The sequence below is a fragment of the Harpegnathos saltator genome, unplaced genomic scaffold, assembly GCF_003227715.2.
Source record: "Harpegnathos saltator strain DR-91 unplaced genomic scaffold, Hsal_v8.6 scaffold38, whole genome shotgun sequence".
NCBI lineage: Eukaryota > Metazoa > Arthropoda > Insecta > Hymenoptera > Formicidae > Harpegnathos > Harpegnathos saltator.
In genome coordinates, this window is record NW_020230183.1 from 842,150 (window position 1) to 866,016 (window position 23,867).

General features: G+C 45.5%; 4 protein-coding genes across 15 annotated transcripts in view; 3 read left to right on the forward strand and 1 right to left on the reverse strand.

Moving 5' to 3' along the window:
• Positions 1–758: 758 nt before the first annotated feature.
• Positions 759–11,234, forward strand: LOC105186235 (death-associated protein kinase 1). Of its 3 annotated transcripts, XM_011146294.3 has the most exons (21): positions 759–818; positions 1,768–2,172; positions 2,819–2,897; positions 2,976–3,088; positions 3,187–3,347; positions 3,417–3,537; positions 3,599–3,899; positions 3,994–4,042; positions 4,567–4,683; positions 4,782–5,054; positions 5,167–5,349; positions 5,450–5,564; positions 5,841–6,032; positions 6,184–6,425; positions 7,410–7,499; positions 7,792–7,956; positions 8,050–8,268; positions 8,345–8,524; positions 8,604–8,897; positions 9,012–9,334; positions 9,413–11,234. In XM_011146294.3, the coding sequence occupies exons 2-21, from the start codon at positions 2,133–2,135 to the stop codon at positions 9,573–9,575; spliced, it is 3,420 nt and encodes a 1,139-aa protein (XP_011144596.1). In that variant the 5' UTR covers positions 759–818; positions 1,768–2,132; the 3' UTR covers positions 9,576–11,234. The 3 variants fall into 3 exon arrangements, with proteins under 3 accessions (XP_011144596.1, XP_011144597.1, XP_025156410.1); XM_011146295.3 differs by lacking the exon at positions 7,410–7,499; XM_025300625.1 differs by lacking the exons at positions 759–818; positions 1,768–2,172; positions 2,819–2,897 and having other exon boundaries at positions 3,168–3,347.
• Positions 11,235–12,023: 789 nt separating this feature from the next.
• On the forward strand, positions 12,024–15,033 carry LOC105186234 (tropomyosin-2). 3 transcript variants are annotated; one of them, XM_011146293.2, is made up of 7 exons: positions 12,024–12,169; positions 12,635–12,937; positions 13,434–13,567; positions 13,686–13,874; positions 13,971–14,046; positions 14,125–14,257; positions 14,489–15,033. In XM_011146293.2, the coding sequence occupies exons 2-7, from the start codon at positions 12,698–12,700 to the stop codon at positions 14,569–14,571; spliced, it is 855 nt and encodes a 284-aa protein (XP_011144595.1). In that variant the 5' UTR covers positions 12,024–12,169; positions 12,635–12,697; the 3' UTR covers positions 14,572–15,033. The 3 variants fall into 3 exon arrangements, with proteins under 3 accessions (XP_011144595.1, XP_011144594.1, XP_025156484.1); XM_011146292.2 differs by having other exon boundaries at positions 14,925–15,033; XM_025300699.1 differs by lacking the exon at positions 12,024–12,169 and adding an exon at positions 12,192–12,394 and having other exon boundaries at positions 14,925–15,033.
• A 1,135-nt stretch (positions 15,034–16,168) lies between these two features.
• LOC105186233 (tropomyosin-2) lies at positions 16,169–18,945 on the forward strand. The gene is made up of 6 exons (XM_011146291.2): positions 16,169–16,408; positions 16,855–16,988; positions 17,252–17,440; positions 17,704–17,779; positions 17,864–17,996; positions 18,331–18,945. Exons 1-6 carry the CDS (start codon positions 16,169–16,171, stop codon positions 18,411–18,413), a joined length of 855 nt encoding a protein of 284 aa, XP_011144593.1. The 3' UTR covers positions 18,414–18,945.
• Positions 18,946–21,183: 2,238 nt separating this feature from the next.
• The window catches only part of Dscam2 (Down syndrome cell adhesion molecule 2), a 100,921-nt gene continuing 98,237 nt past the window's right edge, over positions 21,184–23,867 (reverse strand). For 7 of the 8 annotated variants that reach the window (XM_025300685.1, XM_025300691.1, XM_025300689.1 and 4 more), the window contains 4 exons: positions 23,538–23,749; positions 23,135–23,288; positions 22,948–23,050; positions 21,184–22,672 (listed from right to left, as the gene is read on the reverse strand). In XM_025300685.1, the coding sequence (XP_025156470.1) occupies positions 22,423–22,672; positions 22,948–23,050; positions 23,135–23,288; positions 23,538–23,749 (719 nt within the window). In that variant the 3' untranslated portion in view covers positions 21,184–22,422. The remainder of the gene's footprint in view (positions 22,673–22,947; positions 23,051–23,134; positions 23,289–23,537; positions 23,750–23,867) is intronic. The other variant, XM_025300686.1, reaches the window with a different exon arrangement.

A 23,867-nucleotide genomic window follows, 5' to 3' on the forward strand; every position in this document is an offset into this window, starting at 1 on the left:
AGTTAACAAAAGTCAGGGCGCTATTGTAAAAATATATACCTGAGCCTAAACAGAGCAAAAAAGTCTAGTACCACTTTTTCCTTTGACAAATAGTTAGCGTGACAAATAGTATCGTGAATTAAATATTGAAAAAGTTATCAAGTTTTCCTTAAATATCTCAAAAAATATTAGGTAAATAAAAAAGTGTTTCAGACAAAAGTTGGTCAAATTAATTACTAGAAAAAGATGATGTAATAAAAAATTGGGGTATCCATTTAAGATTTTTATGTTGATCTTGACTGGACTTTTCAAGGTTATCCCAAGATCAAATTCATAGCGTCAGTAAATAGATCCTTTGAAGCTCTACAACTCTTATCTGAAACATTTTTCTCTAAAATGTCGCGTTAACGAAAAAATCGGGTAATTCGGGTGGTCTGAAACACCCGATATGTGTTTCGGATTGCAATTCTAGTATTATTTCAACTTCGAATTATTAACTTAAGGAATGCCAACGTGTATATATATTTAAAATAAAAATTATTCTAAATTTTCTCACGTTTTGCAATCCTAAGAGACATACACACATACATATTCGGCCAATTTTCTGTATTAATAGTCTTTGACATCTTCCGATACCTTTTTCCATTATTCCATATCTGTTACCATCCGTGCTTATTTCGTGCTATATTTTATATTTTAGCCACGATATTCCCAAGAGGGCGCTAGTGCACAACACAATTTCTCTAGTACGCTAAATCCCGTAAAGCCTACAGTCTTTATGGTATCTCGTCGGTGGTGTCGCCGAAAACGTCGTGTTGGCCGTTTTCAGGTTCCTGCTGGTACGCTAAATGCCGTAAAGCCCGGTCCGGAATAGGTTGCAAACATCCAGTTGCGCTTATGAGTTGCGAAGGATGGCAACTACTAGTTACGAAGTGCTCTTTTCGGTTGTTAGAGACAGTTGCGATTGCCAGTTGTCGTCGCCAAGAAGTTAAAAGTTGGGCAACACTCTTTTAGCAACCGCAACTGTCTTACGACCGAAAATAATACTTTATACCTAATATAGTTGCCATTCTTCGCAACTCGCAACTGGATGTTTGCGACCTATTCTGGACCGGGCTTTAGACCAACAGTCTCTATAGTATCTCGTCGGTGGTTACGCTCAGTTCTTATAACATAGAGTTAATTTTATTAAAAATATAAATAATGCATAATATATAATAAACTTTAAATTTTCTATTAATTTCTCAAGGAATGTCATATTCTTTCTTTAAGGAAGTTTGATTCTTTCATGCTTTGTGAACGATCGAAACCGAAAAATCATTTTTGCTTCAACATTATATAACTTGGTGAAAATATATTTCATTGCAATCCAGACACACGTAAATTTAGGAGAAATATTCATGTTTTCAAGCAATATAAATTTTATTTGTATATGTTTTATTTATGCTGTATAGCTTAACGAATTATATCGAACGTTTTTTTCGTATTTGGATCTTGATTGCTTTTCATGTCGTGTTGTAAAAAGCAAACTTCATGTTTTTAAATATATTATGAAATTAGAAACTTGGAATTGGAAAATGCTTCTTAATTATTTCGTTATCATTATTTGTTTTGAAATTACAACTTATTGAATCGTGTTTCATTTCTTTTGACTGAGAAAAAAATTCTTATTTCATATGTATATATATTTATTATCCTTGTATCTTTGTTTATATTCGAGATTATTATTTCTTCGATATCAAATTAAAAATAAGTTGTCTTCACAAATATGAAATTAAAATTTTATAGGTGCTATTAGCCCTTGCGTTTATTCAAGAGTATGGAGAACGCAGTAACGTACAAAGAATCACGATGAACTCTTGCATATCGCATAAATGGCTGCACTTCGAAAAAGAATAGCAGCTCTTGACGTCATTTTCGTTAAAAGAAATGCTTTGATGCACATCTCTTGCATAGTGCAGGAAGTTCGGCTGAACAGAACAAACCTGTAGTGCGTAGTGTAAGATGGCGTTCCGCGCGATACAAGCATATCGATTGTGTGTGTGGGGCGGCCGGCATGGGTGAAGGCCGTCGGATGCCACATAATTTTCGTAACGGCTCTTCGCAAGACTCAAAACTGTTCGGATAGATCGAACGATGAGCACGACCGGGAGATGATGCCGGGCACATCTCGCCAGCTGGAAACACTGAACGGTAATAGAAATCGGTTTACCTTCTACACCTTCTGTACATCTCGGAAACGTCGCGTCGAATTTTGTCACAAATGACCGATTCAACAACCCTTCACATTAAGGAGATAATATCAGGAATTATCGAGCTTAATTGTCGCGAGTTGCGAGAATTACTTGCTGGGTTGCCCGTCTAACAATTATCTCCATTTTCTCTCCCGTTCGAAATTTATATTCTCATTATTATAAATTAATTTTGACAGGATGTCATCTTCATGTCATTTCATTTGCTCTAATTTTAAGGACTCTAACTAGAATTTTTTTTTAATTTCAATGAGTGATTTAGACATAAATATATATTCTTGCAGGTAAATGTTATTATTGTTTAAATAGAGATGTGGAACATTATAAATTAGTATTTTGTATACACACACACACACACACACAGATACACACACACCACACACACACACACACACATATACACAGACACATATATATCTTAATATTTATTTTTAAAAGTATGGTTTATATAGATATTTAAAATTCAAGATGATGTGGTATGTAATGGAATGCTGTACTTTCATGTATAATTAAATTTTTGTAATATATATTGATTAGTTTTCAAGTTTTGATTAGAAAAATATGATGTTTTTATGTTTTTTTCTCAGATTTTGTGTGGGATACTTTAATGGAGGTCCATCATGAACCGATTGAAAAAAACTATCAGCTGCTTGAAGAGATTGGCAAGTGCGTATTCATATATCTAACTGCTTCTTTACAATATTTCTTAAATAACAAGACATGTTTATACATTGGTTGAATCAGGGGTCAATTTGCTATTGTACGAAAATGTAAGGAAGTAAAAACTGGCTCACTGTATGCTGCAAAAATTATGAGAAAGAGGCGAGTTGCGAGAGGTGTAGCTGCTGCAGATATTGGTAATATATCATAATTTTTTTCACATTGTATTATATTATTTAAAAAATAGTTTAGTTTCCAGGGTACTATATCTAATAGAATAACTTTGTTCTTCCAGCAAGAGAAGCTGGTCTCTTAGCTCGGCTGAGGCATCCCAACATTGTTTCTTTATACAAGGTAATAGACACAGGAACGACAGTGGTGTTGCTCCTGGAATTGATTTCTGGTGGTGAACTGTTCCATTGGACTCCGTCTGGTGAAGCAGAGGCCGCGCATGTGGTATGTGAACGCACTCGCGAGCCGATTAAACATGCCAAGTAATTTCTATCTGATGTTTTTTTCCCCAAGGTGCGCCAAGTTTTAATGGCACTTAGTCACTTACACTCCCATCAAGTTGCTCATCTGGATATTAAGCCTGAAAATATCTTACTATCAACGCCACCGCCGATGCCTAGCATCAAGCTGATAGGTAATGCTAAAACCTCCGTCCTACCAACATTTTTAGTTATATAACATACACTACTTCGCAGACTTGGGTCTATCGCACCGACTGGTACCCGGCTCTGAACATAGAGCGTTATTCGGCACACCGGAGTTCGTGGCGCCGGAGATCGTAAATTACGAGCCGCTCAGTCTGGGCACCGACCTCTGGGCAGTCGGTGTATTGACGTACATTCTCCTGAGCGGTGCCTCACCTTTCTTGGGCGAGGACAAGCAAGAGACTTATGCGAACGTCGCTGCATGCCAATACCAATTCGACAATGAATACTTCAATAACGTGTCCGAGATTGCCAAAGACTTCATACGGTCCTTGTTGATCAAGGATCCAAAGTAAGTTGATGAAAAAGCCAGCAGTTTTTATTCATCGAGTCTCTGTTATAGTTTGCGAGAATCGACGAGAAAAGAATCATTCTTTTCATTTCAGAGAGAGAGGAAATGCTGAATCGTGCCTTAAGCATCCTTGGATTCTCACGGTGTGTTCCTGAAAACGACGATTTGTGTTAATCAATAACACTCGCACGCATACGCAGCATATGCATACATTTATACGCGCGTATATACACACACCCACACATACACACACACACATGCACACACACGTTGCGGTTTATTATACATTTGTTCGTTTCGAATACCCTGTATTGACTCTGTGCATTTTCTTTTAAATAACTCCCGCCCCGTTCTGACGTTATTACGTATTGTACAGTTATGTCGTATATATACGTCGTTATATATACGAAAAAAATTATTTTTTATATATAATATACATATTACTATATAAGTCAGCAGTATATATATTTTTCTTTTATTATACACGCGTACCTTGGTTACCAGAGATATTGAGGCGATATTTTCTTTTAGTTTTATAGCGCATGTGTTCTGTTACACATCGCGAACTGACAATGAACGTCACTTCGTAATGCCGAAGAAATTCAGTAACGACTCGTTACCGACGTGCCGTTCCCGATTTCAATGTCTTGTTTTGTTTTGTGCACAGGAATCTGAAGCTCCTCAGGGTCTCAGTGGAGCGATGATCAGTGCTGTGAAGCGAGGCTGTGTTGAGGCTGTCTCTCAGTTATTGTTGCAGGGTGCTCCGTTAAATGTGAAAGACTCTGTGAGACATTTTTTACTTATTTTGCCGATGTATATATCGAGAATATGTGTACACACGTGTACATATATCGCATAAAATTATAACACGTTATCCTTCAGAAAGAAGACACTCTTTTGCACATTGCTTGTGAAACTGGCGACGAAGGAATGACGACTCTGCTGATAGAAAGCGGAATCGATCTGGACAGGCCGAACAAACAAGGTCTCACGGCGCTACACGTGGCCGCCCGATATGGACATATTAATCTGGTCAGACACTTGTGCCTTGCTGGTTGCGATGTCGATAAAACGAATCGTGGAATCAGAGCGGATGTTACTGCGATCAAGTATGGATATCCGGATATCGCCAACTTATTAGATAAGTTGCGAAACGTAAGTCTCCTTACTTCCCCTCTTTCTCGTTGTCTACGATACGGTATCACTGTCTTGCTGTGTTGGAAGAAACGCCTACGAAACATCGACCGATGGTTTAATCTACTTTCAGCCGAATCAGCGCGAAAATTATATTCGTCAGCTGCAGCCGACGCACAGACCGATAGACCGGCTGCACATACGACTGCTCGGGCACTGCGCTTCCGGGAAATCGTCGTTAATCAGTTCTTTAAAGTCTGGAATATTCAGTTTCGGCTTTTTCCGAAGGTCAAGGAGTCAGAATTGCAACGCGAAGGTGCGTTATGCAATGCGTGAAATATGAAGAGGCTGTTCACATAAGTAATCAAAATAATCGACGTGTGTTTCATATTCATTTCCTTTTCTTTTCTTCTCAGAGAGAACCAAGTATCGAGTTGGACGTAACGAGTAAACACGGTTCTCTTAGTTTCGAGTACAGCGACAGCGAATATGAAGGTACACAGGGGGTAGAGTGGAGTCGTGGTAATGTAGGTGAGCAGTGTAATTATTTAGTTTAATTAGTGGGTAAATCCGCGGTAATGTAATATATTATGTAATAATATATTTGCGGCATATATATATATATATATAATATTAATATTATCAAATATTATATTAAGTAAAAAATAATATATATATATATATATAATTTATTTTTTATGTTTTATTTTATATATATTATACTTAATACAATATTTCGAGATATTTAAGTACGTACGAAATAGGAATGTCTCGACGGTAATTACACGGATATGCGTGATTGAGCAGGTGGTGAATGCGTTTTCTGGGAGTTGTGCGGACGCGAGGAATTCCTGGCGTCTTACCACTACGTGCTCACATTCCAGCAGCCAGCAGTGCACCTCATCACAGTCAGTCTGAGAGAGCCGCTCACCGTTCAACTCCAGCAGATCAAATTCTGGCTGCAGTTTATCCTGGATCGTATCAATCCGAGTAATGTCGGTAAGGCATCGGCCAAGAATGTATCCTATATGTTTCTTCTGTGTGTACGTGTGTGTGTCTCGTAACTTACCATGTACGTCAATTTGTTTATTCACCGGAGATACGCGACAAGCGAATCTCTAATTTGTTGAAAATGCTTCTCTCATTGAAGGATTTGGCGGCAAATGCAGCGACGTAAAAGTAATTTTAGTCGGCACTTATGCGCCGGAACCTTTAGCCCCAAATTCGAACGGTGGCAATCTACTTGCACCGCTCTTGCCATTTCTGAAAGACTTTACGTCGATTCTCGGGGAGGAGCCTCATATGGTAGCACTGGATGCGACTAATCCCTCTAGTCCTGGCCTCAAACTCCTCAGATCTTACTTAAATAACGCGAGGATGGAATTTCTCGAGGTGAAGCGATTATATTCTCTGTACAAATACGAATATTTATTACGCTGTATCTATAATATTAGAAGAGATGCTGCTTTCTCGTCGCTCGATCTTCCAACCGGACAGACTTCAACATTTGATTCGCACGATCTATCCGGATTCGCGATCGAATCTCTCTCTTTCTCCGACGGGAATCTGTAATCTCTTCTAATCTTAAGATTATATTCTCACCATCGGATATTACATATGTCTTTAATCCACTCCAAGATATAACCAGTAAATGCATGATATCAGTATGCTTGATACTAAATATGTGTGAGCAGAACCGTTCAACACACGATCTGCCGATACGGGCGGATAATTAACGGCACTTTTCTCGTGTAAATAACCATATTTCTGCAGGAGGTACACTAATTTGTACAGCATGCGATAAATAAATGTGCGTATTCTCGCATCTGCCGGCGAAACGGTTCTGGTCAATGATGAACTATACCTCATTACGCTGTTATCTGTATAATTCATTCATCGATTTCGGATCTTGCAGCGCCTACACGCTGTGGAATCCGAACATTGACTTCCGACCGCCGCGCCGGAGACAATGCGACGATCTCTCTACTCATTTATACGACTTTCCTCTAGTCATCCATGATGCATGGTTGATTTGATATATGTACAAAGAACTATGAAAGCATCGAGAGTATCTTTGTATGTCTCATGACTCTCTTGCGACATTCGATCATTTGCAATGTTTGATTGAGCACACCTTTTCAACGAACATGTCCGATATCATGTCATGTACATATATGTGTGTGTGTATATGCGTGTATATATATATATATATATATATATTATATATATATATATATATATACACACACACATCATATATACATATATGTATAATCACACCGAACCGAATTATTAAGAACATATGTTTTAGTTGCTGATTATTTGGCCATTAATGTTTATTAACATCAGCCTTAATGCATGCAATGCATGATGTAGGATGGACCGGAAGTTGCAGAAAGTATTCTCCGACGTGACGCGCCGCGTGCTGCGGCTACGTACGTGCCCCTGGCGAATCTTGATAAACAGGTCGAAATACTTCTCTCAATTCCTTTAATAAGAGTGATGTGTATAACGAAACTGTACTTTGGTTCAATAGTTGCACTAATGCTTTCTCCCATATATACATACATGCACAATATATATATATATATATATATATATACATATTATATATATATTATCAGATTTAAAGAAAGTATAAAAAAAAGAAAGACTCTATCTCTCTTTCTTTCTCTATCTCTTGTATATATTTTCTGCATCAATGTGATAACTTAATAGCGCACCATTCTGTTACTATGGATGTAATCGCGTATTATAGAGCGCCTTAGTGTGGACTGGTCTCGCCGAGGTATGGAGGACGTATGTACAATCGTTGGAAGTGCCACCGTTGATGCTCACTCAGGAGGAGTTTCTCAACGAAGTGCGAAAGATTAATCCCTTGGTTTGCCTGGAGCACTGCAGGCATCTCGGACTACAGTTACAGGTTCGTAATGTATCCCCGATACAAACCCGATACGATTAACGCTGCTTGTTCGCTCTCTTCTCTCCAAGAAAAGTCCGTTAAACTGAATTACAGAATTTGGGAGAGTGCATTTTACTGCCCGGTAACCTGATAGTGCTCAGTCCCGAGTGGTTTTGGCAGGACGTGCTGAATTGGCAGCTCAGCCCCGATCAAAGAGGACGACTAGGTGGTCGAACAACCGGTGTTTACACGTTGGAGGATTTCCAGGCGCGGTGCCCTTGCCCCGCCACTCAAGCGCTTCAAGCCTTGCAAGCGGTCAATCTGTGCGTTCCGGTACGTTCTGCGAAGTCCGGCCGGGTCGGTCAATCATTGTTCACCACCACGCGAGCGTGGCTGTTTGTCGTTTCAGTGTGAGGTGGACGACGACGAGGTGGAGTACGAGATTCCGTGTTTAAACTTGGTGGAGCGTCTGCCCGGCCTGTGGGAGCCGTGGAAACCGTGCTCCAATGCGTTACCTCACGCTGGCTTGCGCCTTTGTCCGGAGGAAGCGCCTTTGTACCACTTGACTGCGATATTTACGCATTTACAGGTAATCGATGCTCTTAATAATAAATCAGCGTGACGTAGAAGGGAGAAATTAAAATACCTACTTGGAATCGCACGCGTAGGCGCAACTGAGAAAGATCACGCAGACTTGGGACCCGTCCAACTCGGACCTGTACCAGTGGTGGCGAGGATCGAAGCTCTGCGTCGGACCGTGTGAAAGCATAATCACCTTCGAGGAGGAGGAGCACAGCTGCGTGGAGATCCAGGTCCGCGGGCCGCGCGGCTCCAGTGCTCAGTGCTTCGCTCTTTTCAGCGTGATCGTGGACGCGATGGACACCACTATCGAATTGGTCGCGCCCGGGATGCTGCTCGAGAGGCATTGGCTGAGTCCCAGCCAGCTTCGGGAATATGATGAGGTGAAGTGAAGCTGCAAAATGCAAAAAAACGTTGTATTTCTACGTCGTGCAAAATCGACACACGACAGAACTCGTGTCTCGTTCACATGTCTATTTTATCGCGCTCGCTTCCAGATGATTCATTCTTGGGCGCCTGCCACCGTTATATCGGCTTTAATCGACAAAGGCCTCGAGGAGGCGACCCTCAAGAACCCTTTGAACGATCGCCAGGAGACGGTGTGGGAGATAGTAGGCTGTGGGCTGCCGTTGATGGAGAATTGCGTGCCAGGCCCGAAGCAACCGGTCAAGTACATAAAGCCCGCCGTGCAGAGACGACTGGCGCAGATGCTGGACCCGCCTGATCATCACGGCAGAGACTGGTGTCTGCTTGCCGTGAGACTCGGCTTGGGCGATCGTGTCGCCCAATTGGACAGTACGGTGGACAGCCCGACGTTGAGGTGAGAAGCAACGTTGCTCTCTCGAGATATACTTGCGCGTAAGCTGCGATTTCTCACTCTTTGCCTCTGTTCTCGCAGATTGCTGAATTGCGCGGGTGCGGAGTGCACCGTCGGTTCGCTGGTGCAACAGTTGCGAGCGCTCGACCGAGAGGATGCCGTTCACCTGTTGCTCACGTACACACCAACCTACGTGCTGTTAATGTCTGTCGATTCTGAGACAGGATCTAATCTCTCTAGATGACGATGCTGCAGCTCGTATCAGTGGCGCATCAGCACTTTCTAGGTTTCTCTCCGATATCGTGCGCGTATACGTGCGTCTTTGATGAATTCGTAGCATCGTCTCTATTTCCGCCCAATGAAGAATTGTACGTTAATTTAACGTTATATCGTGATACGTAATTTAACTTTAGCGATCAATCGCGCTGCACTTAGGATTCGGAAGCGGCATAGAAGCAGCCTGCGACTTGTTTTGTAAGCGATGTTTCGCGCCTCTTTCTCGTTTTCCTGATTTTTCTCTTGTACTTATTGGCCTGTGAGGCATTTGTTGAAGTATGTACTCGCTCTACGTCATCGCGTTCGTCGTTTATCATTATTACGAACAAGAAATTGATATCTCACGTTGACGTGCTTCTCGCTTTACGTTATTTTATTACGAGTTTGCGTGTTACTTAACGATCGTTTCTCCTCTTCTCGGTCGTTGCGTTAATGGTCGACGTCGCGTATTTACCCGCGCGACGTTACGTATCGTGCACTCGGTCTCGCAACGATTTGGACATTTTTCTTCGTCTCGATGCGCTGCGAGACGCAGCCGACGACGACGGCCCAGTGAGAGAGAACTTCACTTGTGAGATAACATCTTAATCGCAAACAAATTCTCTCGCTGGATCATATCTCATTATGCCGACGCCGAACTGCCGAATCGAAAGAAAATCTGTTCGAAGCGTTTTGAGAGCTAGTTTACTGTTTGTTATGCCCTCGCATACGTTTTTCGTTTGCGTTTCTCCTCGTTATTATGAAGCTGTTGTGCCAGGGAGAGTGATGCATTTACACATTACGATGCGATATGATCGTATTTGATATCGATATATTGTTTCGAGCGCTTTTCTTGATATGCATATATATATATATATACATATATACATGTACTACATCTTTGCCAAAACTCTATGTCAATATGCACCGCTTTTTTCAATACCGAGAGTACTCTCACGGGGCATGTGTGTACACGCATGGAGAGCGAAACGACTATCCGCACGAACCGTCACTTTCGAATCTGTCGTCTGCGCGTGTCTGCGCAGTGCGATGGTTGGCGGAAAAAGAAAAAGACAAAAAAATGTGTATTTCTACCGAATTGTACTCGACATCTTTACTGTGTGCCATGGTCGAAAAAGTCGATTATATACGACACGGTAATATACGATATTCGAAGACGATGCTTCTTTAATGTCGAATAAGGATTCGATGTTTTCGAGATATCCCGGAACAATTAGACGGCGTTACTTACTACTTAGATCGTCGGCAATTACGAAAGTCTGCTTACGAATCTGTATCTCATGAATCGATCAACAAACGATCTCACACCGTACGCGTGTTAACAATTTAAGAAGTGTTTATAATTAATAGTGAAATCATTCGCATCGAGAGAAACATCCGTAGAGACTCTCATTCGCATTGCCTCTGTCTCTCTTTCCTCTCTTTCTTTTTCTCTCCCTCTCTTTCTCTCTCTCTCTCTCTCTCTCTCTCTCTCTCTCTCTCTCTCTCTCTCCTATCTTCATCTTTATCTCATCATGCGCAGCGTCTCACAATAGTTTACACCAACAAGTTATGTGTTACAATATGACAGACTATTGTAAAGAAATAACCCAGTAAAACGATTAAATATATCTTTCGCTAGATTTAATCGTCTTATTTCTATTCTCTTAGACCAAGTTACGACGAATTCCCAAGCGATTGGTTTCACGGGACGATTGTCTCAGACAGCGCGAACTTCTGAAAGATGTCATCTCTTTGACATATCGTTCAGATGTCTTTTGCAATTTTGCGCTATATACGGAATCCCAATGGTATTTGTCGCTTCGCCGAACGTCCCGTTACTTGTCTTTACCGTTTCACCTTCATCTCGCGAACACGGATCCTCGTCAAGCTCACGCGTGTCCTGATCTCGCGTGAAGAGCTCGAGAGAAGGAAATCCAGGCTGCGAACTCGCAATTTCCCGGAGCGAGAAATCTACCACGAGTCTTCTCTTCCTCTCTGTTGCATTCTCCATTTAATTCAATTTCATTAATATATTTTTATTTAAAAAGCTCCAGGGACTCTTCAATTCCTCGAGCTGCTCGAGCTCTTATCAGTCACCACCGTCTCGTCGAAAGCTCGCGCATCTGACGTCAATCGACAAGTAATTAGCCAGCGGGGAGCTTCGAGGAACCAATCCCACGTCGATCGACATTTCAGAGGCTCTCGTCGGCGATGCCGATCGCGAGCCTGTCGCGAGGCTGTTTACAACAACGAGGAGGCGTCGGTTACGTGGTCGTCGGGAAACAGGAACGGGATTCTTCTCGAGGGGGGCCGAGAATAGCACGGGGACGAGCGAGCGGATATCGCGTTTCGTAGGCAGTCCACGGTGACGGAGGGCCCGGAGGGTGAATCCGGGCCGTCGGCCAAAGTCCCCAAGCAATTATAGAATTGGATTGGATGATCGGGGAGTCTCCGAGGAAGAAAGAGAGGAGGTAGCGACTCGGCACCGGCGGTGACCGGTTTCGTTTTATTTTAGCTGGGCTGTCGAAGGCATCTGGTTGTGTGGCATTCTCCCCGCGGACCATCGCCATCGCGATCGCAGTGAGTGTTTGTCCCCCTTTAGTAGGAATTTCGCTTCTCCGTCCCGGCACCGGCGCCGCCCGCGAGATTAATCGCGAGAAAAGCGGAAGATGCGCGGCTCGTCGGGCCTGCGTTGCGTCCTCGCGAGGCTCAACGCGGGGTGTGCGCGCGCGAGATCAGAGCGGGTTGTGACGATAAGGGTATCATCGCGTGCTGATGAATGACGGGGTGTGTGACCTCGGGGCGGTGAGCGTAGTGCCATAGTTATGCCCCGCGCATCGGTTGCGTCACTCGACGTCCTCCTTCTCGTTGCATCTAAAGTGCATGGAATAGTTACTTTTTTTTTCAGCGATCTTCGCAGGCTTTAGAATCATGACGAGGACGAGGTTTCGAGAGAGCTTTGCTCGCAAGCGCGCGATTATCGCCGGCGGGGTGCGCTCTGTTTCTGTCGCTCGGTTCCTCTCACCGTCTGAAATCGCCTTGCAGCTTCGCGCGAGACCGACTCGAAGAGACAATCGATAAAGGAAGAGTGCGAGGCCCCGCGTCACGATGGAGGCGATCAAGAAGAAAATCGCGGCGCTGAAGCTGGAGATGGACGCCGCGAATGAGAAGGTCGAAGTGAACGAGACGAAGGCGAAGCAGGAGAACGTAAGAGCCGACAGGCTCAACGACGACCTCAGGGACTTGCAGAAGCGATTGGCCCAGTTGGAGCGCGATTACACTGTCAGCAAGGCACAACTGGAGCAATCCACCGCCGATCTGGAGCAATGTGAGAAATCCTGGTCCAGAGTGCGTATCGATGATTCCCGTCACTGATATGGCGATAAGCCGATCAGATCATCAACATTTTAATCTTTGGTATTCGCCTCTCGGTGGTATTAATTAATTTAAACGATTAATATTAATATAATTAGGACTACTGCGTTTAATGTTGCTCGTGATTTGTTTCAAAAAGATAAACTTTCTCTCTGCCCTCTGAGAAACTTTGAGGAAAGATTAAAAGTCGCGAAGAATCAGTTTTCACGAATGATTGAAGTTCCTCGAGATAGGAAGTCGAGAGTTAAACTTAGGTTCTAGAGAGAGAGAGAGAGAGAGAGAGAGAGAGGAGAGAGAGAGAGAGGAGAGAGAGAGAGAGAGAGAGAGAGAGAGAGAGAGAGAGGGAGAGAGAGAGATTCTGACGGTATGCCGAAGGCTCAAATTATTAACTCTATCGTCATATCGAGCTCGTGAATTTCCTATAAGGAATCGTATTACATTCTCGCTTGCGTGTGTCACACGCCAACAGGCGGAGCAAGATCGGACTGTCCTGACGAAGAGGGTGCAGGAGATCGAGGCGAGTCTACACAAGAAAGAGGAGCTTCGTCTCTCCGCGCAACAAAAGCTGGCACGCGCGACCGAGCTCGCGGACGATGCGCAAAGGTTCATGAATTAATATCGACGTTAATAATCGCGACGAGAATTAACTTTTGCAAACGGCATTTCGTGTTGCAACGAACAGAGCGGAAAGTCTGCATCGTGCGTTTCTCTCACGTTGTAGAATGTGCAACGTCTTGGCGGACAGGAGTCGTCTGGACGAGGAGCGCATGGAGAAGCTCATGTCGGAGCTGAAAGACGCGAGACTGATCGCCGAGGACGCCGACGCCAAGTCCGACGAGATCTCCAGGAAGCTGCAGTTCGTCGAGGAAGAACTGGAGGCCGCGGAGGAGCGGGTGAAGACCAGCGAGGCGTACGTATACGGTTCCGCTTCGTGTTCGAGATTCGCGCGACAAGTTTATTTCAATAAAAGAAAAAAAGAAAAAAAAAAAAGTATGTCTCTTTGCAGTAAAATCGTGGAGCGCGAAGACGAGCTTTTCATCGTGCAGAACATCGTCAAGTCCCTTGAAGTATCCGAAGAGAAGGTAATCGTCAAATTATAAACACCTGTACTTGCATCACTGTTCATTACGCGATACGCATAGCAATCGGTGTGATTTCAGGCAAATCAACGAGTGGAGGATTTCAAAGTGCAGTTAAAGTTACTGAAGAAGAAGCTGAAGGAGGCGGAAAAGCGCGCGATCACGGCCGAGAGGACGGTGAAGGCGTTGCTGAAGGAGGTGGACATGAAGGAAGGTGGGAGAAAGAGAATTTCTTCTATCATAGTCTATTGCGTGCAAAAGAGGAGAGATCGGTAACAGAGCGCGGTGTTTGAGCGCTGTTGCTGAGCGAAACGAGTGAAAGAATTTTATCCTGCTTGCTTCACATCCTCGTTTGTATTCAACGTATTAATCGACCCGAAGAGACACCCGAAGAGGAAACGATCTTCGTGCGATACATTGACGCTTCAATCTCTGTCGCTTTCAGACGAGCTCAGAGAAGAGAAGGAGAAGTACAAGGCGGTCTGCGACGACATGGACGCGACGTTCGCCGAGATGACGGGATATTAGAGTCCTAGGATTCTTCCTCGCTGCTTGATTCCTCGCTTCGCTCCTCCGCTTATTCGCTATCTGTATATCTACGCGTGCTTAGGCTGCTGTGCTGTGCCACCATGCGTTCGCCGCGAAGTGCCTTCATAAGCGCCAGTAGAAATAACCCGCTTCGCGCGGGCCGCGCAGTAACGCGACTGACGGACACGCTGATATGCACCTCGTCCGCTTGCTATAATCGCCTCGTTTTGTTTAACACCTTGCCAAGAGCGGCGGCCCAGTGTGGCGCAACTGGTTCATGGTCGCTCGTGCTATCAATCGCTCCTTGTCGATCGAGCGCACTGACGATCTCGTTTGTTTCTCTCTTTTTTCAGAGCCGTCGGAGGGACGCTGTCGTCCATTGCGCGCGTATTACGTCTTCACGACATCACGCGAACTTTTTATCGTTCTATGTGAAATCTGTATTTTCAATAAATGACATCATGCGAATTCTATCCTGTGACTTTTTATCCTGATACTCCATTCCAATTATCGTCGCTGACGATGGTAGGCTGATCAAGAAAATGTTCAAAGATGAATAATATACGTAATGAACAAAGGAAGAGCAATTAGAGAATGTTTAGTTTTCGTTTCAATAGAGAGTTTTCTATATCATGTACGGCACATTTACTATTCGACATTTGATAAATTAATATTTAATTCTAATATTTATTCGAATAGAAGAGGAAACGAACATCGCTAAACGACTTATATTTTAGTGTTATTCAACTAAAAAGTAACGTTTAAAGTTATTATATATTTAGGACACTAAATTATAATATATCTTCTCAAGTTATCGATAATTTTACTTATTAGTCATTGGCTTTATTTAAAAAGCTTTATTTAAACGAATTTTTGAAATGTGAAAGACGCATATTATTATTGATTATCTCGTTTATAGTCTTATCAATTTCAATAAGTAACAAAGTCGATAGAAAGAATAGCCCGGGGACATTGTTATTACTGTTATCATATTTTATCATATTTTACCGCATGTTGTTTTGTGATTTTACGAAATGAATATATCTCGAGGTGTCGATAGCTTTTGAAATAATCGGCATGTCGAGCAAATGCCCGATCGACCGATCGACGTGCGATCGACAACGGTTGGCGACACAATAAAGTGCCTCGGCGTTTTAAGAAGTCCGAGAATTCGTTTGAGTCTAACTAAAGCAACGCTCGCTTTTGTCCTTTTGCATTTCTCGCCGAGCCTATAAAGCATTGTTCTCATCGGTCACCGAGTACAGTAACCCGTGAGCGTTGCATTTGACACTTCGCCCGCCTCTATCCGGTAATTGCAAATTTCGACTGTTGATTCAAGTCGAAAGTCCTTTTCTCCTTCAGTGCACGCGACGAAGAGATTTTCAAGTGAAAGTGTTTCACGTGCGTCGCTTCAAGGAGCACTCTCGACCGGACATTTGCGCTGGATAAAAAACTGAAAGCGAAAATAAAACTCGAATCGAATTATTATACCGGAGGAACAGCCGTTGAGAAGTCAACTTTCGAGTCGACTCATCGACTCAATTCGGTTTCAACATAAAGGACACACGCGCAGGAATCAGCCTTCGATCAAGCAACTATGAACGCCATCAAGAAGCGGCTGCAAACATTGAAGCTCGAGAAGGATCTGGCGATGGACAAAGCTGATCTGTGCGATCAGCAAGCGAAGGAGGCGAATCGCCGGGAGGAGAAGCTGAGGGACGAGGTGCGCGAATTGGCGAAGAAGCTGCTGCAAATGGAGCACGATCTGGAAGTGAGCAAGGCCCAGCTGATCAAGTCGAACAGGGATCTTGAGATGAAGGAGAGGGTCTACATCGTGGTGTGTAAATCGAAAGAGTCTACCTCCTTCGCGCCTTCGAACTGATTATTTGGATACGAATAACCAAGGAACGAGAAAAACCAGATACGTTTTTCTCGCTTTTGAACCGATCGCGTTAGGGGTGTTCATAAATAGTCAAGTATTTACAAATGAAGAACGTTTGAACGTTAGAAATGAACAAGTTAAATGAAACCCATTTTGAAGTAAATCAAATTAAATGAAATTCAGCTACGTATTGCGTAAAGCTTTTATTTTTTAATATTTTTTTAAAGTGATATATTAGCTTGAATGCACCTTTCCCGAATGGCGCGTTAAAAAAAGAATACTTTTTACTACTTATGTGTTAAGTAAATTTTTTTTTAGAACTTAAGTAGAAGTTTCTTAGAAGAGGAGTTTTGTAAATACTTGGTTACTTACGAGTAGCAATTACTGATGTGTAATTGCAGACACAGTCGGAACTGGCGGTGCTGAATAGAAAAATGCAGCAGTCCATGCAGAACCTGGAGAAGTCCGAGGAGCGGCGTTTGTCGGCCCAGGCGAAGCTCGCGCAGGCCATGGAAACCGCGGAGGACGCGAAACGGTAACGACCGTTTGCTTTCGCTTTCGCGTAACTATGCCGAAAAGTTTTTCCTAAAACCGCGTGTTTTTCACGACCTCGATTCCGACCGCTACACGGGCTCTCGTTTCATCATGTAGCTGCAGTAGTTATTTTAACGGCGTCTGCGCCGCACGAACATTTTAGAGTTACGGGGCTTGCGTTTTCGCTGACGCGTGACATCGTCACTACCCTCGTGAGAAAGGTTACGAGGGTCATAAACGTAAAGTGAGATTCTTCTTACTCAGCATCTGCAAGGTCTTGGAGAACAGGAGCAAGCAGGACGAGGAGCGGATGGACCAATTGACGGCGCAGTTGAAGGAAGCGAGGCTCATCGCCGAGGACGCGGACACGAAGTCGGACGAGATATCGAGAAAATTGGCGTTCGTCGAGGACGAGCTCGAGGCGGCGGAGGAAAGGGTTAAATCGAGCGAGGCGTACGTATCGCGCGAGCGCGATTCCCTAAAAATAGAGCGGCTGCGTTCTTTTCCGCTGAATCCTACCTCTATCTATTCTCAGTTTGTGTCGGGAACGCTTCACGATGTATCCCACTTTCCAAAGGTCCTGCGCCGTTGCGGAAGGCGCACTTATTCGTTTCGTACTTTCTTTTTCTTTCCGTAACGTTTGCATTATGGTAGAAGCATTCAAACTGAAATCGGAGACCGAGCGAAAAGTCAACACGCGGTCGTTTGTGTTTCAGGAAAATCATCGAACGGGAGGACGAGCTATTTATCGTCGGGAATATCTTGAAGTCTTTGGAGGTATCCGAGGAAAAGGTAAGAGTCCGTTCGTAAACTTCGCGATGCTCTGCATCTGCACCTCCAAAATTAGGTTAATGGAAAATAACCAAACCACCGCAGGCTAATCAAAGGGTGGAGGAGTTCAAGGCGCAGCTGAAGGAGCTGAAGGTGAAGCTGAAAGTCGCCGAGAAGCGTGCCATATTCGCCGAGAAAACTGTCAAAATCTTCGCGAAAGAGTTAGACAAGAGAGAAGGTAACATTTTTCTCGTTCGTGTGTTTTCGCAGTAATTCCAATTCTTGCAAGTCCAGCACAAACGAATCGAATTCTCGACGCGTTGACTGTCACGATCACTAGTGATCGGCGTTATAATATCCTGCCTGCATTGATCGATTCACGTGTGAAGCGTAACCAACTGCGTATAAAAAATTCAATACACAGCCGATTCAGGGAACCGGCTGACGAGACCACCGACGAATTGCGTTCGTTCGTCTCGTATCTGCTGACTCAGACTCAGAGTTTTGAGACAATGCAGTGGAACCCAACGTGGCAGGTCACGTGTTAACCCGATGTCCCGATGACGTTCCAGATTACCTGCTGAAGGAGAAGGAGAAGTACAAGTACATTTGCGACGACCTGGACTCCACGTTCTCGGAACTGACGGGATACTGAATGGATCTTCGTGTATGCCGAACGTTCCGCCCGGAGATTATCAGGAGCGAGGCACGTTCGCCCGCAGATGTGTGTTCGTCGAGCGTAGCCGAGGGTCGTCCAGAGTGAATCCAGCCGGATCTTTACCTTACACGATATCAATTTATTTAATCGATTCTACGATCGACACAATGCATCGAAACGCCGTACCACAGATTTAATACAGTTTAAATTTAATCGCACAATTCGTTTAATCGTACAACACCCCTCCCCGCTCGCGGGAGAACGGGGAGGAAGTCCGCGAGCAGCAGTTCGATTATCGTTCGGAGCTCGCGGTGTGTGACCTCGCGCCACGACTGGACCGTTTCGCGCCGCTGCGCTTCTTCCTTCCTCCTCCTCCTCTTCTTCTTCTTCTTCTTCTTCTTCTTCTTTTTCTTCTCTTTTCTCCTTTTCCAACGACGTTAATCGTAGTTTTACAATAACAATTGTCCGTTTGATTGGCTCACTCACGTGTCGTCGACGCGCGTCGACGCGGCAATCGAAGCGCGACGTTCTCGAAGCGCTGCGCGGATTATCCGCGGGGCGGGAGGGGGTGGGGCGAGAGGATGCACCGAGTTATGTCACTGCATCATCTCATTCGAGGACCGTATAATGATTCGCGGTGTAACGTAAAGGTACGGTGTAAAAAGGATCAAAAAGTTACGTCGTGCTCGCGACGAGAGATGCGAGAGAGACTGACGTGTCGCTCGAATGAACGAGATCGGACAAACGGGGGGGGGGAGGGAGGGGGGGGAGAGTGGGCAGGTAGTGCAACGATTCAGCCCGGATTGCTCTCGTAAAGAATCGCGCGAGTCTCGTGTGTACGTGTGCGTCTATGTATGTGTGTGCGTTTGTGTGTAAGAAATTCGTTGATCGGTGGTCGTTCGAGAGATCGTTGGTACGTACCGTTGAGAAATTTTGTCCACTCGCGATTATTATTACCGGCAGCAAAGAGCGACTGGTCCCGCTGGGAAAGGTCACGACGAGAGACTGACAGAACTCGGTCGGTCCGTGACGCAAGAGAAACGACTGAGGGAAAAATATAGAAAAATCCTGCGTCAACGGAAAGTGCCCGGCAAACGCGCCGCGCGACGAATCGCACCTCATCGCACGCCGTCTCCACACGCATCTCTCTCCCCCACCAGATGGGGGGAGGGGGAGGGGCTGGTGGTCTCGCTCTATCAAATTAATCGAACACTACGAGTTTGATTGATGTGCTTCCCTTATATACATTAACGTATGCGTCGTACATCCGCTGTGTATGCACGCGACTTGATGTCCGTGTACTCAAATATATGTGTATTCACGTACGTATACCTATGGCCTCGTCTTCGTAGTGTCGCGCACACGGCTCGCCTCGATTTTCATCGTCGTCGCTGTCGTCGTCGTTGTCGTCGTCATCGTCGTCGTCATCGTCGTCTTCGTTCTCGCCTTCATCGCCGCTCTGCGAAAATTTCGCGCTCGACGTTGTCGCTCGACAAACGAACTTACTTTTCCGACCCCGTCTGAATTTCTCTCTCGCCAAAATCGTGAATTGTCGTGTGGCACGTCGAGGGTGGTACACGGTCTCTTTCGCGCTCAAACAAACCGGGAAAGTGGAAGTACTTGTGCGCGCCATCACAGATTTCGGAGATATATAAAACATCGTATAATGTACTTAACTATTCAGAGTGACGCGTTCGTCGGCGGGAGAAAAAGGGGGTGTATGTATGTGTGTGTGTGTGTGTGTGTGTGTGTGTGCGCGTGTGTGTGTATGTGTGTGGGAATATATGTGTATGTCGAACGGTTGCACTTCAAAACTCGCATCACTTCGAACTCGGTAAAAGTTACAAAAATGGTTTCTTTTTCTTCGCATTGTTCCTTTTTTGTTGTTGTTCTCTTTCGCTCTTCGCTCGGAGGGGTACGTAAAGCGGCCTCGACTATAATGTAGTGCCCCCTTTCCGTACGGCAGTAAATAGTCGCAAATAGTCTGCGGTTATGGCAGTGTCGTGGAAGTTATTGGAAGCTCACGGCGTAGTAGGATACGCGCGTTCGATTAATTCTATCGGCGATTTTACGGTACTTTCGATTTCAGTCTGAAGAGTCGGAGTCTCGCTGGCACGTGCAACAACTTATCGTAATATAATATTGTATTGATTGGTCGCGTCGGTTCACGAAGTGTCGAAGTGCGCGACATTAGAAGAGAGAGAGAAAGAGAGAGAGAGAGAGAGAGAGAGAGAGAGAGATTTGAGATGAGAGTGAGAGAGTGAGAGAAAGAGAAAGAGAGATAGAAAGGAGAAAGAGAGAGAGAGTGAGAGAGAGGGGGAGGGGAACCCGGCGGTCAGGTCCTCCTCTTAAATTTACAGAGCAGGAAACGAGCTTGCATTACGGAACATGCTTCGCGCTCGACTCTCCTTCTCGATCGTCTCGCTCCATGCACGGAAAACACTCTACATAGAAGTCTTAGGATTAATAACGGGCTTAAAGTAATCAACGGTGTTATTCGTACGTATATATAAACTTTACAACGCAACAGAGCCCAACCATCAACGAGACGAAGTCTTCTGCTTTCTTTTCTCTCTTCCGATCGCTTCCTACGTAATCTCGTCCTGATCCTGACAGCATGCATGCACAATCCGAACACAGACGAGTGTGATATTCACAAGGTGGCTTTCCAGCTGCTTCGTTACATTCGCGGAGTACTCTTTTGGCAAGGTATAGAGTGGATATTCTTTTCTCTTTCCCGAGAGAGAGAGAGAGAGAGAGAGAGAGAGAGAGAGAGAGAGAGAGAGAGAGAGAGAGAGAGAGAGAGATGGAACGAATTAAAGTTTAACGCGACTCGAGAGAAATCGAGACAATGATCGACTTTTCAAGCTGAACAGGTTCTTGCGAGAGTTAAGAACGCAACTCTCCCGACGACTGATGTCTCTCCTGGAAAATTTTCCTTGGAAGTCCCAACGAATTTATGAAATTAGAGTAAATTTGCGAAATCGGAATTGCATAAATTGGAATAATATTACCGTGGAAAGTTATGATAAGTAAGACGGATGCGCGCAAAGCGTAACAACGAGAAGTCGACGCGGCGGATGTGAAGAGGGTCTCTCTCGGGGTAACGAGCGGGGCCCCGCAGCGTAGGCGGGGACGCAGCCTGCCACCTTCTCTATTCGTCATACGCGAAGGACTCTCCCGTGCTCTGTTCGTACGATTAAGTCTTTGGTCTCGAATGGATCGCCCGCCGGCGAACGATTCGCAGCAGGTCTGAGCAAATTGTCGTTTTGGCACGCATTCGCACGCGCGATTCGACGATCATCCACGCACTCGCTCGGGACTCACATTCACGCACTCACGCACTCCACGCACGTGTATTATATCTCGCGACGCGTAGCGCAACGTCGCATCGCGTCTCGCGCAGCAAGGAAGAGGAGACAGACGTCGTACGTTTCTTAGATACTTTCGACTAGCTCTCTCGACATCGATCGACGGGGCGACGCGCTCGCGTTTAAGAAGGACAACAATCTGAGACTTATGGCTTACGAATGGAGAGGATGGCTAAAGACTTCCGTTTGAAGATCCCGAGACTCGAGGAGTTCCCATATGGTGACAACCTGAAGTAACCTGTAAGCGGTCGGTTTTCTCTCTTTCTATCGGCTCGACCTTGTCCTCCCTTGCTCGCGCGTCCACCCTCGTTCTTTCGATCTGATTCTCCTCTTGATCTGATCTACACATGTCTCTTCTTATCGATCGCCGTGAACGAGTAGAACGCAAGATTTACCTATCGTCGACAGAGACGTGGCCGTGGCAGTCGAGTGGCCCTACGCGGCCACGAGGGGATCTTTGACGAGACACGAAGGGTTAGATCAATTTTACCTAATCTTTGGCCCGCGGGGGTTACGACAAGGAGAATAGAGGATGGGGGCTGTATATATCGTGGGAAAGCGATATCGCGTGTACAGGGAGACAGGGTGGGGGGAGAGGGGAATGGACGGGGTAGAGGGTGAATGGGGAGGGCAGATTAAACGGCGATAGAGTAATCCGAGGAGGGATTATTCTGAGCGCTCGGTCGCGACCACAGGGAGCTCCTCAGGCCCAGCTTCAGCTTCTTCAGGGAATCGATGTCGCACTCGGCCTCGCTGAGCTCCGGCCGATCGCCGTTCCCCGGCGTGGGCACCACGGTTCCCTGATTGCCGCTGACGAACGCGGTCTCCGCGACCGAGATCGGCGGCAGTAGCGTGCGTAGAGAGCTCCTGCTGGGAACGTGCCATCTTACGAGCCAAGAGAAACAAACGAGAAACTTACTAGGCGGCAATTGCGAGAGCGAGGGTGTCTTCTGACGAGGGAGACTTTGGCTTTGAGGAAATGGTGGCTCTGGGAAGTGTAGTCTCGAGTACGACGGAACGGTTTCTTGCGACCGCTCGAAAATATTTCTCTCTCGAACGATTTCTTCGGCACCGCGTGAAAAATACTCCGAGAGGCCACATAGGGAGGGAGGGAGGGAGGAAGGGTGAGTTCTATGCTCGTCCATTCTGTCAGACATTACCTGGACCGCCCCCTTCGCGGCAGCGACTTCTGCTCCGACATGGGAGAGATGTCCGAAGAGGTGCTCGACGTGCCGTGATAGATAAAGTCCGAGACTGCGCGAACTGTAAAAGAGATTCGTACACTTTTGAAGGCGTATCCTTGCGAGGCGAGGGAATTGTAGGGAGAGTCATAGGTGCGAAACGCACTATGTTTTAATTTGCCAGCGTCCAGTTGATTCGACGACTCCGTGCGGGAGCTGATCAGTTGGTCCGGGTCAGACTCGCTCTCGTCGCTCTCGACATCGCCCGGGGTTTGCTGCTTTCTCTGCTGTCGCCTTCTCGACGAGACGCTCTTCATGCTCTGCGCAAATCACATCTTTACGCTGACCGCAATTTACGACGACCACAATTTATCCCGAGACCCTCGTCATTATTCTATCCAATCCTCAAGCTTCTTTCGATCGAGGACGTTCCAATGAAGGGGATTATTTGTGTAAAAATTATATTCCACGTTAACATTTCGAATTCCATGCAATTCACGAATTCGCAATACTCGAAGAGCGACCGATAATGATTACTCGGGAGAGAAAATGGGACATTCGGTAAATACCGTCGCCGCCGGTGGAGGGCTCGCGCATCCCTCGGTCATGGCGTGCTCGTGATACATGAAGCTGTGCAGAAGAGTGTTGTTCGGATGCAGCCCGGCCGCTGACGCCTCCGCCGCGCCTCCCAGTCCTCCCAATGCGCCCAACCCTGCCAGGCTTCCCCCGCCACCCTCCGAAAGCTGGAACGTAGCGTACGGCGAAATGTCCTCCGCTGTCTCTGTAACCCATCAGAGGCATTGCCTACCTTTCAAATCGCGTCGGGCTAGCTCTCTCGGTCGTCCATCCACTTGTGAATATACTCGCAAACTTGCGAAAATTCGCTCGGATCCCCCACA